The sequence below is a fragment of the Macrosteles quadrilineatus genome, unplaced genomic scaffold (genome assembly GCF_028750875.1).
Source record: "Macrosteles quadrilineatus isolate MER2022 unplaced genomic scaffold, UCM_ALF_1.0 Scaffold_3__2_contigs__length_128488019, whole genome shotgun sequence".
NCBI lineage: Eukaryota > Metazoa > Arthropoda > Insecta > Hemiptera > Cicadellidae > Macrosteles > Macrosteles quadrilineatus.
This window is the reverse complement of record NW_026542596.1, coordinates 33,733,968-33,755,401: the sequence shown is the minus strand read 5'-3', so window position 1 is coordinate 33,755,401 and position 21,434 is coordinate 33,733,968. Positions and strand designations below refer to the sequence as shown.

The 21,434-nt window shown below is 32.6% G+C and overlaps 1 protein-coding gene across 1 annotated transcript in view; it reads left to right on the top strand.

Moving 5' to 3' along the window:
• The first annotated feature begins 459 nt into the window (after positions 1-459).
• LOC128990110 (synaptotagmin-15-like) overlaps positions 460-21,434 on the top strand; it is a 30,120-nt gene continuing 9,145 nt past the window's right edge. Inside the window, exons 1-5 of the mRNA XM_054412363.1 lie at positions 460-521; positions 14,587-14,699; positions 15,311-15,470; positions 18,725-18,876; positions 19,889-20,102. Of these exons, the coding sequence (XP_054268338.1) occupies positions 14,603-14,699; positions 15,311-15,470; positions 18,725-18,876; positions 19,889-20,102 (623 nt within the window). The 5' untranslated portion in view covers positions 460-521; positions 14,587-14,602. The remainder of the gene's footprint in view (positions 522-14,586; positions 14,700-15,310; positions 15,471-18,724; positions 18,877-19,888; positions 20,103-21,434) is intronic.

The following is a 21,434-nucleotide window of genomic DNA, read 5'->3' as shown; positions in this document are numbered from 1 at the left end:
CACTCTGTCGGCTGAATACAAAGTCTATTTTCATTCTGAAACTGACAACAACTTTAACAAGGAAGTAGATAATAGAATCTTGGCCTGCAGATGGCCTGTTGGATAGCATCCGAAACGTAGGTCCAATTTGCTAATTCAACGATGCCGTCAGCTCCCTATGACGAAGATTTCACTGTCCATTTTCCCCATGGAAGTCTACCATTAAGATTGCAACGGAATATCTATTTCCATATCCAAAAGTTACATACATAATGCAAATATAAACCCCTGATTGCTGGAAGGGTTTTAACATTGTCTATTCAAGCATTAAAGCTTGTCTCCATCCAATAAATCAGCGAGTAGTTATGATGTTATAACCCTGTTATAGGTATTAATTACACAGCTCTCTATGTGGTAGGGTTGGGTCTCGGGTTGGGGAGAGGGTAGGAGATCTTTAGGGTGGGTGGCAGGTGGCAGTCCACCGCCGCGCGCTGTGCTTTCCACATCAACCCTACACGGCTGGCTTTCAACCTGGAACCCAGGTATTTAGGGGTGTTTTGACTGTGTTTTGGTAATATGTTACTGTAAAAATAATCGTGAGTGGTTTTAATATACAATGTTGAATAAGTAACTGTCTGTTTTCATCGAAAATCTCTTGTTTCAGACATAAGAAAAGCATTTGTTTCCAAAACATAAATCCTCTATTAGAAAATCCGTAGGAAAATAATTGGGTTGAAAACGTACGTGACTGAAGACTAAATAATCGAGAAAAATCTGATTCACGACTGTAGAATCAGATTTTAAACACGATGGTACATAAAGCACACACAACAAATACGTTGCAACATTCAATAAAAAAAAAATATTTTTAAAAGACTAAGCGTAACAAAATATCGCGAAGTATCGTCATATTTTACGCTGTGGAAGTCGTTACTTTGATGATTAGGTCGTAACAACTTCTTACCTTTGTTAATGCCAGCAATTTCTTCAAACATAGTAACAAACTCAAATTTACATTTCAGTTTAACTTTTTGTCTGTCATATTTTGCAAAGGGATTGTTGTTTGTATTTTACTGCGTTGAATTGTATTGCATTTTATTGTATTGCATTGTGTTGTGTTGGTAAGTTATATGAAAAATTCATATACAACGCCAACGTGATGCAACAATCAACATTTTTCAATTGTTGTATAGCACTTGTTTATAAAAGTGTGGTGTATGCTACTTTCCTAACAATTTACATTTTAAATATTAGTAACTTAATTAAATGTCCAATAGTTGGAAATTCATTTAATATTTTTTATTACAAAAATTAAGGAAATGTAATTTAATCAGAATGACATCTAACGTTTTCAGTATATTTTTGGTGGTTTTTAATTGAAATCCAATTTGTAAAAAAATACTGTTCTGTTAATTAGCAAACAGAAACTAATTTACTAAATGAGATTAACATTCAAACATGGCTAAAAAATTCAATTTATAAACTTGAATGTAATTATCCTATTAAAATAATATAAAAACCTCTCTTGAAACATTTCAATAGACACCTGAAAGATACTAAATTGTTTGAAACAGGGTATTACTTAACACAATTAAAAAAAAACCCCAAAAACTTTGTTTGGTGAATTACCAGTCTGCAATTTTGTTCAGATTGTGTTTCTGAAAATCTTGATAGAACGAAGTCATCAGCCCGCAAGCGGATGTTATGTTTTCACTTTAGATTCCCAAACCCTTCAAAGTTTTGTTGATGCGCAGTTCAGAGAGAAAATGCAGAAACTCATCTAGCATAACATACTGTATATTCGTTTAGTTCCATTGTTTGGAGTATCTTCCAGTGACTTATGGGTTAGCGATTTCTTTGTAAAAGATGACTTCTGGAATAAAACTAAAAAACTAACAAATCTATTTACTTCATACAATAAGGGTTTACCCTGTAAAATCACTTTTCTACCCATCCTACTTATCATATTTCTACGATTTAGGTGTTATTTTTGGAAGAAGGAATGGTGATTAAAAAGATAATTTCTAGTTTGATTTATTTCTAGAGTTTGATTTATTTCTAGAGTTTACTTTCAAAGATTCAGTGATGATGATCCACTTTCTTTATAACGGATTTAAATCTAAATTGTAATTTAATAAAATCTGAACCTTCAGTAGAATGTTTACCCACAGTCAGATAGTAAACAAGAGATGAAACAGTTATGAAAATCGATTTTAAATAGACTGGTATTCTTTAGTGATAATTTAAACCTGATTGAGATAGTAAAATCACTCTATATGTTATAAAAATCTACGGTCAACAATTTAATTTATTGTAAATTAGTGGTTTTATTCAACTAATAACTCCAAACATGATTTTGAAAGGGTAAAGATTATTGCATTATTTGTTTTGCCTCAGAAACAACCATTTTTTTTTTATATTTTCGTTTCGTTTTGCACAGGAAACATGTTAAAATTCACAATTCGCATAAATGTCCCCTCTTAGTATATAAAGATTAAGATTTTTAGCTTATAAGATGAAAAAACTGATCACTCGCCATTTGGCAGACGAAACTTAGTAGGTCTAGCGGAGGGTAATCGTTACCAAACGCTTGATGTCAAATAATAAAAAATAATATGATAGAATTAAATAAATTAGCTTTAAATAGTTTTAGAATCCCTTAGCATTTTGGCGAGGAGCTTGTATTATTTACACCACAAAAAACATAATGCTCTTAGGATTTATCAGCCTAAAAGTAGATCAAAATAAATTAAAGTAAAATCTATGCTTTGCAGCACCTGATTACGAAGGCCCTCACATTTTAAAGAGCGTCAGCGGTAAACAGATTAAGATAACTCCCTAATTATAATTTTTAATCCACCAAGGGAAATTAAAAAGGCTGAATAACTTAGATTATTTTAAACTCAACTGTAAAGAAGCTATTTTTAACCTCCAAGTTACCGGTTGGAAAATATTCTCCGTAAATTGTACACATATACATTGTACACAACTTTACATTGTAGATTGATGTATTTTGAAAATGTATATCTCAAAATTTTAAAACTAACGGCTAGGTAAAGTTCTACATTCTCTCATTTAGCAATTAGGTGAGTCGGCGCCAGTCTGTAGCGCCACGGACTTCAAGCCCAAGGCAGCGATGTCGTGGGTTCGGTTTCTGGTACCTGTTACTATACCGGCTCACCCCTCGCTTTACTAGATGTTACACACACAGGTTAAATACAGATTTATATACGCATGGTTAAAACAACCACTAACCTCTAAATAATCCAGTAAGCAAATTACCAATTGTTTATAATTGAAACGTACAGTCGATAGATTTCAGTACTCAAAGTGAATACTGCTCCTTTAAGTCGTGTCTGTATTGTCTTATATACTTTTTGAAAAAAAAAATAACTCTCTTTAAATTTAAAGTAAAGTAATGAAACTGGAGCAGTAATATTAAAACATATTTTTATCTTTTTACCACAATATATGAAAACAAATTTATAATGAATCCAATAAAGCTTAACAGATGTTTGTGTTCGGTCTTTGTAACAATTATTCTAATCCCTAACTGAATTAAAGGATTACTTCAGTGTAATGGTGCAATTAATTATCAAGTAATGGCGTCACACACTAAATGAGGTGGCTTTAGAGGTTATGTGGAGTGTCTGCTGTCGGTCCTTTGAACTAAAAAGACAACTACTAGTAATGGAGGTGTCATGGCTTGGTATGAACTAAGTGCTTTATACGTTGGGCTATATGGTGAAACACTTTATTTCAATGATTATTTATAAGTTATTTTGAAATCATGAATTTGAGCAATGCAATTTTTATTGTGTTGAAGTTGAAGATACAAAATATTTGTTTAAATAGCTGTATGTTGAAATACGTTCAGTTAATTGCAAAGTTATTGGTCCGCACGTGAAATGTATTAAGGGATGAGACATGAACTATTCAGTATCCAAATAACCCTTGTTTCAGTTAACATTTTAATACAGTAATGTAACCTCCCTTTATCAACCGTCCTACTGATTTATACGATTGAGGCGTCATTTTAAAGCTTACGATTCGGCAGAGTTACGCATGCTAGTTAAAAAGACAATTACTTTTAGCCCTCCACCCCCTAGCCTTTGGAGAGTGCTTTCAAAGGTCCACTGTTGCTGATTTTCTTGAAATGGGATTCAATTATATCAGTTAGTTACCTCCAGTACAGTGCGCGCCAGCCCTTAGTTGTTTAACAACGGTCATATGGTATAATAGAGTCAAACAGGTTATGAAAATGAATGTTATGACTGCAAATTAAATTGTTTATAGAAACATGAATGATGTATGTAAATTATACTCTTTATTTGAATAGATCTACAATAGACACGTTTAAATATTGTAAGTTAGTAGTGACATTTAAATAATATGCCTAACAAACATGCATATCATATTAATTTTCATATCATGATTTTTCCAAAATTTTCAGACAAATCTTTGACTTTATTAAAATGCGTGTACAAGTAAATATAGTTTAATCTATTTTTAGGTTCATTATGATTTTCAAAACTAAAACACGCGTTTTGAAAGTCATAATAATGTCGGTTCCTCTTGCAACCACAATTATTACTATATTATCATTGCACATGACCTGCAAAACAAAACAATACTCCTAGTCAGGTAACAGGATGGTAAATACTACATGACTAATTGCAAATACAATGTGTAAAATGTAAGCTGATGTAAATGTATCCAAAAGTAGATCCACTAAGTGTGTGTTTCTAAGTTTGAACTTTCCTGAAAAGGTTGAATCTGTGTAGGTAGAGCAAGACTAATATCTATTTAGTAATCATCGGTTATGGATATACTGAAAAAGCACTAGGTTATCCATTAGGTGACATTATCATTTCGCCCGCAGCTTCAGTACCACATTTAAGCTGTTCAGCAACTTAAGGTACAAGTTATGCATTTTCCAACTAAATGATTTCTATTCTAATTTTTTTTTATCCTAAACGTTTGTACTAAATATTTGAATCAATACTCTAAAGATCTTACCAGCTGTTCTCGGAACAAACTCCAATGAAGAAAAAATCTGTGTATCTTTGTTACTGACTAAGATCAGCTTTCTCTTTAGTCAGGATCATTTATTTAAAGACCAATGATCAAAGATAGTTGGATTCAGATTTAGGCCTACAATCTTATCTCGAAGACCTCACCAAAATATTTTGTAAATTCTTAGTAATTGAAATGATTAATTTGCTACAATTTCTAAAGTGACAAATTAAGATTGTACATTTGCAATATAATTGGTTAGTATTTCACTTTGACCACTAAATATGCAAAACATTACTTTTGCAAAATTTTATTGAATTATCTCTCAGAATGAATTAACAACTATAAAAATGTCAACAGTGTTGATATAAATATAACAAAATATATCTGGTATTTTTTTGTTACCATGATGACCTAAGAAATTGATCATTAATCATACTCCCTAAAGGTCTATGTCAGTAGGCTGGGGCGAAGCTCTAACTCAAAGTCAAAACCGTCTTTTATGGAAAGTCCTCAGTTCAGTATTTCCACTTATTCAGCTACAAATAGCTAATAAAGTAACATTTCCTCAAAATTCCATCTGAATTGGTTCAGAAGTTTTGTATGATGGAAATCAGACAGCCATGCACCTCTTTTTTCAACAGTATGGTTCCAATTTCAGTGAAAACCGCCAAATAACCCACTCTGGTGGGAGTTTATTCAGCAAACTGTTCCACACGAGGATAAACTCACTATCTCGACTTGATTAATTCCAACATCAAAGAGTTCTGTCGCTGCCCACGGCCACACGTCAATGGAGATATGTCTGGCGTATACACTACATCAAATCCATCCAACCTATGTTGAAAATCATAAATTCATATGCGTCATTTAGTTTGTTCGTATGTTGAAACACCCCCACCTCAGCAAACCTGCAGGCTAAGTAAATTTACATCCTCAATGGATTTTTGCTTTAATATTTCCCTAAAATATGTCAGATGTATTTACTATTTAAATAAAATTACCTTTAACGAGTCCTTAGGGCAACTGCCACGCTGAACGTTACGAATCTTTTTGAAAATACATGCATAAACAAGAAAACTCCAACTTTTACATATTTTTTACAAGATTAACGTGATAATTTTAAATTTACAGCTTTTTATTTTCTTTCGTAGCCATTAACGGTAAAAAATGCTTCAATACATACTTAACTATTAGTTTTTTGCTCAACAAAGTCAAAGATGAAAAACAAGCCAGTCTCCCCCCATAAACCCACCATAAATCCCCGTTCACATATTCTTATCATGCTGGTTCGTCGAATTTGTACGAATATAGTAGGGTTACACGTATATAACTTACCTTATTTAATCTCCATTGGAACTTTTTTTCTCAAGTTACTGGTATATATGAACTTTATTCAGAGGAAAGAGTACTCAAATAATTTTAAAATAAAAAATTATAACAGAAAAACAATAACTCGACTAACCGACTTTCTATCATTAAATAATCTAGTCTATTTGGACCACATCTACAACATCGTTGTTCTAAATATTCGTTAAGTAATATTTAGGACAAAGTAAACCTTCCTTCTATAAAAATATTCAAGTAAGAGGGCAATAAGATCTCAAATAAAATTGCTGATTAATTTACGCAACGATTAACGAATGCCATGAAGAAATCTCAACGTCCTCAACGTACTAAACTTTTAACTTACAAATTAAACCAACGATCACAACACTTAAAACCAATGTGGTTTTTAACTATCCTCAGTATTAATAAGTAAAACCTACTACATTATGCAGTTAAATGTCAATAGGAAAAAATATCATGTTTTATACAGCATTTTTTCATACTCAAAATAAACCTTTAATATTTGTAGTGTAAAACTCCTGAGGATGTGTATTAAGGGTTTAAGAGGCAATAACCTTGGCCAGGTAAAGAGGATTCAATTGCTTAAAACTGTCGTTGTTTGACTTTTGAAAGCTTCATGCACGCAACCCTCCATTGCAATTGGTTGCCGCTCCTTTTTGGGTCTAGGGCTACATGTTTATGTATTGGTGTGACCCTTGTAGTATAATTTGACGCTGAGACGGCTGACTTGACTATATAACCGTTTTCTTTTATACATGGCAAAACAATCGTGTTATTTAAATATGAAGATTTTGAATGTAAATAGTATATGCCTACTGTTCGTAAACCTATTGTGTAAAAACAATTCTTTAGCCAGATAAACTCCAATAAAAGTTTATGCTGATGGATAAGATGTTATTATAAGTTTACTGTAGAATAATGTTTGGAAAACCTAAGTTTTGAGTAAAATGAACTGTATCAGCAATCGGGCAAATACCTTTCCCCAATAGGATATCAACAACCTTGTCATGGGCTATGTTATACGTGGAGAATGTAAAAAGGAACATAGTAAAATGCATTTTAAGTTCATTTAGCGCACTGGAATAACAGCTAGATTTGTTATTGGCTTACATTTTTAAGTATGAAATATTATTGTGCCAGACGATATTTAATTCTTGTTGTCTATGGTTGTAGTTTAGTAGTAGTTTGGTATGAAGGTAAGTTGTTTGCTAAAATCTTACTTATATATTCATATTTGAACAGGAGTAATAAGCATTCCCATAATAAACAAAATGGTGGTTTATTCTAAAACTATTGAAACATTCAATTTATAGTTGGAAAATGGAATTTAACTACTCTGTATTAAGGAAGTAAGCTAATTATGTAACAATAATATTGAATAGTTGAAATATCGGAAGCTAGCCTTAATTTAAAATCTTAATTGATGAAATGGAGGTAATTATAACAGTAAAACCATTCATTGTGATACTTTCTTATGATACTTAGTTAACTAACAATTTGTTAGGAACAAGTTAACTGAATTTTAATTGCTATGACCAGGCATATAATTAATGCAGTAAGAGAGCAAGTTATTCAAAATGTTTTCACCGTGGTCTCTGTAATTACGATGTGAGTGGATGGATTTACTGAATTTACCTAATTGTGATATGCATTAACATACATAATGCTAACAGCGAAGGTATGAATAAAGCATTGAGTTTATTCCATCTATAATCATAAATTGTAGCAGCTTCGAAAAACATGTAAATTGCAACTTAAATGTTTTTCGAACTATAAACATGGAACATAAGTTTGAACAAGAACTATAAATGTTTCAAATGTTTTTAAACATGCAGTTTTTGTTAATCGTTAAAAGATGGAGATACAAAAATATAAGTAATGGAGAGAACTCATTATTTTTAAACATTATCAGTTCATTGCTTATTATTATAAAATACAAGTTCTCTTTCTGTTTCCCTCTCTGTCTTCAGAGTCTTCACCATTCGTAAAATGTTCTGCGATCCTTTCTGAATCAGTTCTAGAACAATAGTAAAACATATGGGCAAATCTTTATGTAGACAACGTTGGCTGTTGAGAATATGTTACAAAATACATTTATGTTTAAAGCAACGAAGAAATTTCATCACTGTACAAGTATCAATTTGATGGATATTACTTTTGTTACCATAATCAAAAATGAAGGAATGGGGTTGATTACAACTGTAATAATTTCAAACTGATAACGTAATGTAAATTGGAGTACTACTCTGCACCTAACTGTGTAGAAAAACAGAAACACGAGATATAAGAAAATTATTGCAACTTCAATGGTTCAATAAATCAATCAAAACTAATAAAAATTAATGCGTGTTTGATATAAGATCGTAAAAGCTGCAATATAACAGACAGTAGCTAGTAGCTAGATGGTGAATGTCGTGGGATGTGGCTACTTGATGGATGGGAGAGGACCTCATCTGTCATCTGTTACTTACCGATTGTCTCACCAATTCACAATTAGATGTATAAGAGATACTAGTTTGATATGGAAGAGTATTAGTTTGCAATATACCAGACAGTAGCTAGATGGTAAATGTCGTGGTATATGGCTACTTGATGGATGGGAGAGGACCTCATCTGTCATCTGTTACTTACCAAATGTCTCACCAATTCACAATTAGATGTATAAGAGATACTAGTTTGATATGGAAGAGTATTAGTTTGCAATATAACAGACAGTAGCTAGATGGTAAATGTCGTTGTATATGGCTACTTGATGGATGGGTGAGGACCTCATCTGTCATCTGTTACTTACCAAATATCTCACCAATTCACAATTAGATGTATAAGAGATACTAGTTTGATATGGAAGAGTATTAGTTTGCAATATACCAGACAGTAGCTAGATGGTAAATGTCGTTGTATATGGCTACTTGATGGATGGGTGAGGACCTCATCTGTCATCTGTTACTTACCAAATGTCTCACCAATTCACAATTAGATGTATAAGAGATACTAGTTTGATATGGAAGAGTATTAGTTTGCAATATACCAGACAGTAGCTAGATGGTAAATGTTGTAAGTTGTGGTATATGGCTACTTGATGGATGGGAGAGGACCTCATCTGTCATCTGTTACTTACCAAATGTCTCACCAATTCACAATTAGATGTATAAGAGAGACAAGTTTGATATGGAAGAGTATTAGTTTGCAATATAACAGACAGTAGCTAGAGATGGTAAATGTTGTGGGATATGGCTACTTGATGGATGGGAGAGGACCTGATCCGTCATCTGTTACTTATTAAATATCTCTCCAATTCACAATTAGATGTATAAGAGATACTAGTTTGATATGGAAGAGTATTAGTTTGCAATATACCAGACAGTAGCTAGATGGTAAATGTCGTGGGATGTGGCTACTTGATGGATGAGAGAGGACCTCATCTGTCATCTGTTACTTACCAAATGTCTCACCAATTCACAATTAGATGTATAAGAGAGACAAGTTTGATATAGAAGAGTATTAGTTTGCAATATAACAGACAGTAGCTAGATGGTAAATGTCGTGGGATATGGCTACTTGATGGATGGGAGAGGAACTGATCCGTCATCTGTTACTTATTAAATATCTCTCCAATAGACAATTAGACGTAAAAGAGATACGTTTGATAAGTTTGATATAAGAGAGTGGGGGTTGAATATATACCAGACAGTAGCTAGATGGTAAATATATTTTTTTTTTATTCTTATTAAGAATTTTATAGTCCAGTTCAGCGTACAAAAACTTATGTAAACACTTTTTGCATTTTTCTCAAAAATCACAAATTCAAACTTCCATTGCAGAATAAAGGCTTACACAGATGTTTCATCTAAATGACTCTGACCATTACTATTGTAAATTTAGTAAGAATTCTGAAAAGGACAGTAAATTCTAAATAAAAACAATGTTTAGTGCACTTATGGTAAGCAAATACAAATATTTGAAAAAAAATCTAAATTTGTCTGTTATTTCTTACCTGTGAGGGTATGGTAATCAAATTTAGTGCCATTTTGTCACCAATTCTAAGTAATTTAACACATAAACATATTTGACACTAACTTCGTTTCACCCTGTATAATGCAAAATCTAGTGAGTGCACTAGACAGTAAAAACAACAATGATGTTTCTATAAGGAAAGCTTTTATTTGACTACGTCGAGAACGACTGAGAAGACTACGTTTTTTTTTGTATAACACTAACGAGAACGTTAGAACGTTCTAACACTAGAAAACGTAGCCTTCTCATATAGAGTCAAATGTTTTTTGTGTTTCTTACTGTTATTGGGCGACAGGATCGCAAGCGTCGCCGTGAATAGGCATTGTTACATCAGAGTATTCTTGCTTTACCTCTTAAACTTCGAATGTACATTTACATTTTAAATCGTTCCATGGTGATTCGCGAAATCGTTTAGAAAACACCGTTAACCTGTAAAAAATCGACTTATTGGTTTTACGGAAGTATTAAATATTCATAGTAAAATCTAGCTACAGTACATAAGGTACTACAAATTATTCAAAAATTAGCTTACCTATTCAGAAAGTAACTTTAACAGGAATCTGCATTGCGCTCTTGTTATTAACTGAATAACGCTGTGAACTGGATTGAATAACGGTTTTATAGGGTGTAAAATCTATTTATTTTATACTGTTGAAATAAATCGTGGGAAGACAAACGACTGCTCAAGCAGTTCGAGAAAAGTTTATTTCGGTGAAAAAGTAACATTGATGGACGGTCGCTTTCAAGTTCTTGTGACGTTTATTCTCTACATGTCGACTCCAATCTTAGTACATGTAGAATTATTTTATAGACAAAACAGAAGATGCCCTTTTTAGTAGGCATTATACATAATGCCTACTGAAAGTACATACATTTCAATTATTCTTATTCCATTTCATACTGTGTCTTAAATCTTTAGGCAATGTATAGAATGTCTATTTTATATAGGTATTTAACAACCTCTGAAAAACAAAGATTAACAGTGGTAACAACACAGTTTACATAATGACAATATAGAAGTTTAAAAAAACAATATAAAATCCCATGCGTTAACGTAATAAAGTAATATTATAATCATTATTTTTTACTGCAGCTAACCGGTTAATGGTAATAAGATCGTTGCCAAATTCGCCTGTGTGTGTAGATGTACTACAGTTGATATATTAGACAAGCTTAAATAAACCAAAATCTTGACTAGGTTTTTTAGTTTTATTTAAACCCCAATAACAAAATATATACATATATATAATCAATTTCAAGAACAACCAAACGAAACGAACACCAACTCATTCAACTTAACCTGCTTTTTGCAGATGACAAAACCAACTATGCTCTGTCTTAGTTTTTCAAAGAGTGATGACCTGCAATCTTATTAATTCTCACCGTTACATTCCTGGAAAACATGTATCTGTCTCGTAGTTAACCATTGTAGGCTAATAATCTAAATAAATAATTTTGGTTATATTTCAACAATTCTCTTTGAGGGAGGTTAGTACCACTCATAAATAATTTGAAGTACGTGTTTATTGATTCTGCTGAATAACTAACTCTTCTTGAGTCAAGGGGTTTGAGGAGTATTCCTCGTATAAATTAATAGATTGTAGGAAAATCGCCCAAAAGGTGTTTGCGGCCAAGAAACTAATTATGATATTTAACTAACTTTGAGGTTTTCGCTTTAATCTTTTAAACGAGATTTCCCGCTTATCCAGTGGATTGTAAACGCCTTTGACAAGATGCAAAGTCAGTCATCAACACCGGCCACTTTGAAGGTGCGGATCGATATATTTTAGAATGCTTTGGTAAATATTCATTATGTTCAATTAGTAAAAAAAACTTTGGTTGTATCTTTGAATTTTCAATGGTGGTATGTTGAAAGTTGACTCCTATTTTCAGGTTTTTATATTTGCAGCTTTTTTATACTTAAGTCTTTTGATAACAAATTTTTGAGAGTTTAGTACACCAAGTTTTTACATGGTCCAGAATATGTTACGTTAATTTGTAAAAGCTCAGTCCATAAATTGGCAGTATAAATAAATTAATTAAAACCACACTCTTAATTTTTAAAGGTATACAAATTCTAAATAAATTAAAATTTTATTTCTCACTTAGAACAAAATTGGTTTAATGTTTTCAGAAGGGTTTTAATACATTATAATAATAGGAATACTTTTATATATTTTTCTTACTAGGCGAGGACATTATGAGTATTTAATATTTGGAAAGTCTATATTAAAACTATTATTTCAACGATCGTCCAAATAATAATTGATGTTAAATTACAAGGCAATGTGGTAAAATCCAAAACAAATGTTTTTCCGGCCCATTTTTCACAGACCAAACCGAGGCGTAGATAACGTTTTGTGGAAAACATTTGTCTGCCCTAAACACTCTTTAAAGATAACCTGTGAAACATTTTCGCGGAATTCAGAATGAGAGAACTTTACCTAACCCACGTGGTCGCTTGAGTTGGAAAAAACCTTAGAATATGTTAGTGTAGGTTTCTTGTTAATTCTGAGAATAATTTAACGGTATTACTTCTATTTTACACATTTATAATTTTGGATTTCATTTAAGTCTTGCACACGTTTACATAATGTTATAAAAACGTTATAATGTTCCATCTGTATATCAGTAAAAATATATTTCATTAAAACTGTTGCACCTAAAAATGTTTGATATTTTAGCTCAAAGTGAAACACTTAAATGACACATAAATCACCTAAAGGATCACTAAAATTTAAGTAAATTCAATATTTGTGTAGGCAGAGCTTTTTTTGTTTGAAAATATCACAACAACTATAATGTCTACAAACAAACTAAACATTTATTTGTTTGGATATACAATATACAAAATGGTATGATCACGTGCATGTCATATCATAGAGATAAATTGACTGTTATTCGTGCACACCTGACCACTACTGATTTTAGCAGTTTGGTTTGAAGTTCGAGCCCTAGGAAATACCATTTAATAATGGTAGTACCTATCACTATATGGCCAAGCCATAACCCATTAGATAACACATTATTAATTTTAAATTCTTAGAGATCATATTGTATGTAAGCTATTTATTAAAATCACATAGTATTAAATATACCAACTACATAAAAACCTCTATAAAATACCCTATATAAATAACAACAGATATAAATGTCATCAGTGAAATCGCTACGTTATTATACATAAAATCATTATATATGTTTGAATTGTATTCAAATACTGTGCAAACCGTTTATATGAGACAAAAATAGTAGTGTACAGTACATACATTCATTATAGTACAAATTTAACCACACTTGGACAAATATAATGTTTGAAGTATCAAATCAAACAGTTATGCATTATATTAAAGGGGTAATAACATGATCATAATTCAACAGCTTTTAGCATTGATTATTCAAATAACTCGATGCTTTTAGTCTTAGTTTCAGCGGGGCAGACTCAGTATTGTACTACTCTATTTCTAGTGTATTGATTGAACCACTCCCTGAACTATAGAAAAGGTGAAGGAGATTCGTCGAAAATCTTGTTATTAATATTAGTTTGGCTGCTAGCGAACATTGGTCAATTTAACTCCATCAAATATCCCTAAGGTCTTTGCCACGGGTTTGTGGTAGGTCCAATAATGCAACAATACCACAACGCATTAGTTTTCTCTTGGTGAAGTGTGGTTATTCGGTTTTACCACTAAACGCTTACCTGTGTACTCTACAGCCCAGATTGTTCGTTATTTAGGAAGCTGAATGGCTGTGAAGCTAGACTATGAATAAATAAACTGGTCGATCATGAGAATTTGGCTTTTGATTTGTTCATAAGAATCAATATTTCATTTCAAGATGTAGGTATCGTCATTCTTTGTAAAAAATATAAACGGTATCAGCTACCTGACAAATAATGTCACTCATTAGCAAGTCATCAACCATTTTACGAGTATGTGGTGGAAGATTAACATAATATTTTATTGAAGAAAACCAAAAAAGCAGCAATAACTTTTGTCATGTAATGTTTACAGCATTGGGGATTGCAAATATTTTTAAAGTTAAAAGGGCCATAATATATACGATTTTATATACGATTTATTAAGTCGTGAACCTGACTGGAGACTCTTAGGACATCCGACAAAGATTATCATTAAGGAGGGGAGTACACTGTAAATTTATTGAAAGTATTGATTTAATAAAAAATGAAAGTTAACAATTTTTTTCAAATGAAATATTTTGTTTCAGATGAAGTTGAAGTAAGATGAGCAGCGTCAAAGTACCACTACTTGAGCCTGAGGCATCTCTGCCGGCCCCTGACCTATCCGTGGACCTTCTAAGGCCTCAGGCTTCCCTTCATGGTTAGTTCTCAGTACAAAGTTTTCTGATTCATATATCTAGTATTATAACTAAACAATCACGTTAGATTATATTTTTAGCTATCAGATTGCAAATTTGTCTTATACCGAGTGGGACATCTACGAAAATAGGTGTAAAATGAGAATCGGTGTTTAAACACTTTCTAACCTTATAACATGCAATTTAGGTTGTAAGTGAAACACCAACTCATCCAGCTGTTTTGGAGTATGTAACTTCGTCCCCTTTTCCCTCAGGCCTTTAATTATTAAGGGTATTGTTGTACAGCTTTTCCTGCAAAACCTTAACATACATCGTTACCCCAGGGAGATGCTATGCGTCAAACGTTTGGAGGGTTGTACCTTCATTACATGCCAAATACCCTGAGTTATTAAATGGGATTGAATAAACCATCTCAAAACTTACATACGCTTTCTACATAATGAATGTAGGCACCCCTTTTAGACTGTCATTTAAGTTATACCATATACTTTATTAACAATCACAGTCCTGAAGATCAATAAGAATATTCTTTTTTCCAAACAAATATACTTATTGATCACTCTTTCTTCATTTCCCTCTCATCATAATGATCAGCTGTTATCTATTGTACCAGATGTGGTGGTCCCGGCTGCAGTGGTCGCTGCCGCTGTGGTGGTTGTAGTCGTGGTCGTCCTGTACAAGCTGTGCAGAAGAGTCAAAGACCCTGAGACCGATTCTCTCAACCCCAGCATCGTCGTCTACCCGTCATACCAGGGATCCACGCCTCAGTTCCTGTGAGTAGAAAAGCTGTAAAAACTTTTAAATTAAATTAATATACCTGTCACATGGAACTGAATTTGAAAGCTTTCTTCTGATAATGTATTGTAGATATTTATATAATGGTGGTTTTGATCGGGACTATAAAGTATACTAATCAATAATCATGTATAGTATGATAGTTCATCACACTTGATTTTCATTGGTATTTGATGAAAGAAAACTATGAACTTAGCTTAGTTTTATGAAAAGGAATGCACCAGTAAAAACTACCGAAAACCAGTAAAACTACTGATCGTTCACTAAAAACTAGTCATGTTTTACGTTTTAATTCTTAAAATATGTCAAAATACCTGTAATACTGTCAAGATATTCTATTCTACGTTCACCTACCACTGCTTTCGTACTTTAATTCAAACAATGTTCTTGAGAATTCTCTTCGTCACTTGTGTCTTATTGTCATAACTTAAGCACACACTCAGAAATAAAATAATCTTAAAATATAAGTTGTATTTTTGTAATACTGGTTCAAAACTAATAGTAATCCAATAAATAATAGCATTTTTTGCCAAAGTCACAGGTATATTATTATATAAAAAGGGTTTTAATCTTTAGGAAAAGCACTTGACGTAGAATTGAACGTTATGCAACCAGAATTAAAGATACAAAAATGATAAGGCTATAACCAAACAACGGGTTTATACAAGTTTCTTTTAAGAAACCCCCAAATTATGAAACTTATGTAACTTACATGAAGGTGGAGCGAACGGAAATGTAAAGCGAGATATATAACAATATTTGTTTCAGTTTCTTGTGCAAACTTTGCCATTTAAAACTTTAAGAGGGGTGCAACAACTGGGTTTGTATAAAAGATATAAAAACTCAAGTGCTTTGCGACTCTCAGGACTTCCCATTCTAATTTAACACTATAATTAGATTCCTTTGATGAAAATGAACAAGTTGTTGATGCTCACTTCTTTTAAGAGTCTTAAATTTGGAAAGACATGCAGGAAGCCTTTTGTTTAGCTATTAACTTGACCTTTTTGATGGATTGATGCTGGACCCAGCTGTGCTTAATCATTGGATTTGGCTTTTAATAAACTAACTGTTACCCACGGGCTTCACCCCGTTCGACTTTATAAGTATTAATAAAACTATTGATCGGTTAAGTTATAAGCTGAATTAAACAAAACAGAATACAGTAATACAAACAAATAAGTACAGCTGAGGTATTTTTAACATTAGGTATATGGAAAGTTCCCTTTGGAAAGCAATTACTACCTTAATGGGCAATTTATGAAATAATGGATAGTGCAAAAGGTTTCTTGTCACGACGAACATTTTAAGTAAAGGCTATGTTGTACGAGGGTGTGACTTCTAGTTTTCTCAAAAGTTCATGGGTACTTTGGGTTTTATATATGGACTAGCAGAGTACCCGTCCTTCGTACGGGGGTTAAAATGCTTATTGCAGTTATACTCAAGCTTTGCATTTGCAATGGAGGAGGAGACACAGTTAGGTAAAATTTGCTTCTTTATTTACGGTAATTTATGGTATAAATCAAACATTTCATACTCTATTTTACACTCATCCTTCACGCTATCTAAATAATTGATTTATTGATTGAAATGAGTAAACAAATTATATTTGTAAAATGGATGGATGTTTCATTAGGTTAAAAATTAAGTCAATAGGTATTATGATTTTTAATGTCAAATGAGAGATCAATATCTAAACGATTTAATGTAACAAGAGCAACTTGTTTTATTTACATCTATTTCAAATTGTCGTGTATAAGCGGATAAAAAAAAATATGTATTTAACAAAATTAATAAACTAGGTCTTAGATTAAATATTTTCTGAACAAGCTATTGTTATCTTCGTGACCGAAAGAAACCTTTCCTGGGACTTTGAGAGAGTATCAAGCAATTAGCTGTATTTGACATTTTTCCACCAATGTTTGAATGATAGAAGTCCTATTAGACGAATTTATTCTTATGGTTTTACAAACATCTATCATTAGGATTAATATTAGTATTTCACTAGTAAATTATTTTAGCTGATCATCCATAACATATGCTAAAGTGCCTTGGTCTAAGGTGCCTTGTGAGTGATTTTGAGCAGTAGATTCACAAAAAAAATTTGTTATTAATATCATATGATTTTTCCCTCTCATATTATCAACAATGATATGATATTTATAACTTTAACGTTAATATTTATAACTTTTCACTGCATATAAACAAGAGTTCATTCCAAAAACATGATTCAGTTCTAATTATACGTTCCTGAACGAACCCTGTTGTTCCGTTTGTGTCATAAAATATTCAATAGCAATTACAAACTTCCTGTGGAACTTTAAATTATCATTTGGAAGCAAATACATTTTAGTTTTTTCATACCATCCTGTCATTTTTGGTCTGAAAGAAATTTATAGAGATTGTATTAAAATCTTTCAACCAATAACATTGCTTATGAATAAATCATAATTTTTCGAGAATATTTTATGCTAAAGGCCAAGTAGTAAGTCTACAGAGATACAAACGCACACAGAGACAATATAATTCTAAACAGTACAGTTATAAAGCGTACAACTATAAACAATACACCTACATATGTTAAGGGTTTTCCATTTTACAGTAATGGGGTTGTGGTCAAAAGTCTACTTCCATTTACGAATTCTTACCTTGCCACAGCCCTAGGCCACAGTACCTGTCAACAATTATTTCTTTCTAATATGATTAACATCAAGGCAAAAACTGTATTTTGCCGCACCGTTAATTTTATAATGTCAGATATCATACACATCAACTGTATCCTATCCCAGTAATAATAATGGTGTTGTCATCCAGAGTACAAAGATTTAAACATACTGTAATTTTAACCTCATACATTTAACAATTTTGTTAATTTTATTTGGTTGTATCTAACTTAAAAGCAGCTGATCATTACGTCATTGCCGTCACATACGATGATTTCTCTGCCGTCGCCTACAATGACGTCATGCTAGAGGAGCATTACGGCATGTTTATTTACTGTTTCCTTGTTACAATTCACCCTTTTATTGAACCGGCTCATCCTTGCTTTGCTGGATACGTTCCATGCACAGTCCTCGGTGACCTATGTTAAAGGGCAAATGCAAGGTAAAAAAGCCACCAACGGCCAACCTCTTAGAAAATAATATGTCTTTTGGAACTATAAAATACTTGATATAGGTTATTACGTAATTTAATTAAGGTAGTCTAAGGTTTTAAAATCAGTTTTCTTCGACAGAAACAAAGACATAGAGTTCGCCTTGCCGCAGCTGCGACATTCTGAGTCGTTGGATGAACTTCTGCGAGAACCAGCCAACAGTGAAGATAGCGAGGGGGAACCTCCTCCACTGCTGGTGCCCAGGGCTACTGGACAGCGGTCAAACTCTTTCAGTAAGCATCAACTGACACATAATTACACATAGTTAGGAAAAAGTGAAATATCACTGTAAACACCCTTTGGATATTTCTAGCATGAATGTTTTTTCTTTGGAATTGCCTTTAACATTTACATCTTCAATCGTTACACTTCCAACAAAGGAATAGATCAGCAGGGTAAAGGGAATAACTATCATCATAGCCCACTCTACTACAAGGCCACGACGAGGCAAAAGTGGCAACGCCGCACGCCCGGCCAACTGAAACAGCTGTTGCACTATCTCATAATGGAGCGTCTGCGCAATGCTATGTGTTTTCACACGTTTGTTAGTTCGTGTTAGTTAGTTTGTTTGTTTATGTGGGGAGAAGATAAACATCTATTTACTCACACTGAGGTGCTCAATGTCCTCTCAGTAGTGCCGGACTCCCGCGGGCTCAATGTCCCCGGACTGTTATTACCATGGTAATGGGGCAGGTGCGATTTTGCTACACACCAACAGGAGCCCATACTCTCCAAATACTCTCCTCTTCCACTCTACAGTACTGCAAGGTGTTTAAAAAATAATTTCTATGCATCAAGGCAATTTAAATTTTGTTTAATGGTAACAATTTCTAAGACTATGATACTGAAAATATACTTGTTATCTTGAGTTTGAATCATTAGCATTCCGGAACAACTTGATTTTCCGGCCCTTTTACTATCTTTTTTACTTGATTTTCCTGCCTTAGTATACTATTTTAAATCATAAAGACAAGATTACAGAAAGAGTTACAAAGTTTGTTTTTACATTTAGTATTGAGCGCGACACTATTGTGTACACTGGTATTATATTTGCGTTCACTGGATCCTCCAAAAATATTTTCCAAATGTATGTCAGTTGACTTGAGCTTGGAAGAAAAAAAGACTTTTAGAAAAGAAATCTAACATTTGAACACAACTTACGTTAGTTACTTCTAAACAATTTTCAATAACCACTGTAGTTGTATATCTACTCCATAGTCGTCGTAACCTTCCTCTGTCTGTTAGGCAGCTACGGACTAGGGATGATAGACCCGGCGTTGTACCAGGGAACTCTCAACTTCGAGGAGGACCTGGACTACCCCGAGGGACACCTTGGGAGAGTGTGGTTCTCCTTGAGGTATGACGCGGGGTCAGAGAAGTTGCTGGTGTCTCTGCTCAAAGTAAAAAACCTCCCCAGCCGCACAGTGGGTACCGCCAACAACTGCGACCCTGTAGTCAGGTAAGTCGTAGACATGCTAAAAATCAAAATAATTTAAAAATATTATTGCAAAGAAGTATACTACTTTCACAAAATTTAGGTTTTTTGGGGGTAAGAGATTCCATCCCCTCTACAACACCTTAACGTGGAAACAACAGCCTACTGCTTGTTGGCTGATGTATGGATTTAAAAGTTCTAATCCATGAAACCTTTACCTTTTACCGCCTTATTTTGTAAACGGACTATAATAGATACTATATAATTGAACAAGTATACGGCTACTGATTTATACATTTTAACAATTTATTTCTGTAAGTAGAAAATATAAACGGGTAAAAATAAAAATTGTAATCTGATAATCTAACGTTTCCAAGCACAATGTTTTAACTAATACGCAAGTGCTTTAAAAACATTTAAGTTATTAAACGAGGATTAGCTTATTTTTCATCTCTCGTTAATTACCCTCTTTTCTTTATTTACACAAAAGACATACTGTTTTATACAGTTATAGAAACACCATAAATTTCAAAATTCATGGAGTTTGAGGACAATCGTCATCAATGTTATAGATTTGGTAGTCAAAAGTATTTACATTAATACATTAAAAAAATAATAATACGTTGATAAGAAAGACACATACAAGTTAATATATGTGAATTAAGTATCATAATGACAACTACATTAACTAATTTTGAAAGATTTACTGTACCAAACGTTTAAATTAACTCTAAGTAATGTAATAATAGCATAATTCTTACATGTTATTGTATGATATATCATAAATTAACCAGGTGTTGGCACGTCCCGGCAAATAATGGTATCTTAAGAATCATATTCAATTTATAACTACACTATATATTTGTAAAAAATTTCAAATATAATCAATTTAAATTTACCAGTCAGTTTAAAAACTCCCATGACAGATATTTGTTTGTTATTTTACTGTTATTCCCAACGCCCACGTCGTACAAACAAAGCCCCAATGTTACCTGTGAGAGCAGGTAAACAATATAAACTCGAGCTAACTGGATGCTACTCCCACCAAACACTGGCTTTCATACTGTTATTACTACAATACAATTATCTCATTATTTTGAATAAATTGTGTATTAAAATTATATTTAAAATGAAATATAATTTTATTTAGAATTTCGAGCGTAGTTAAAAGAGTTAAATACTCACGAGTAGACTTGGTCGTAAATTATTTTTAGTAAAATAAAAAATATGTTTGTATTGGAACATTATGATGATTTATGTACTGTCATATTATAATACTACATATTTCTTCATTTTTTGGCAATCTAGATTTTTGTTTCCTGTGGTATGACAACTTTATACTTTGATAGAATTTAA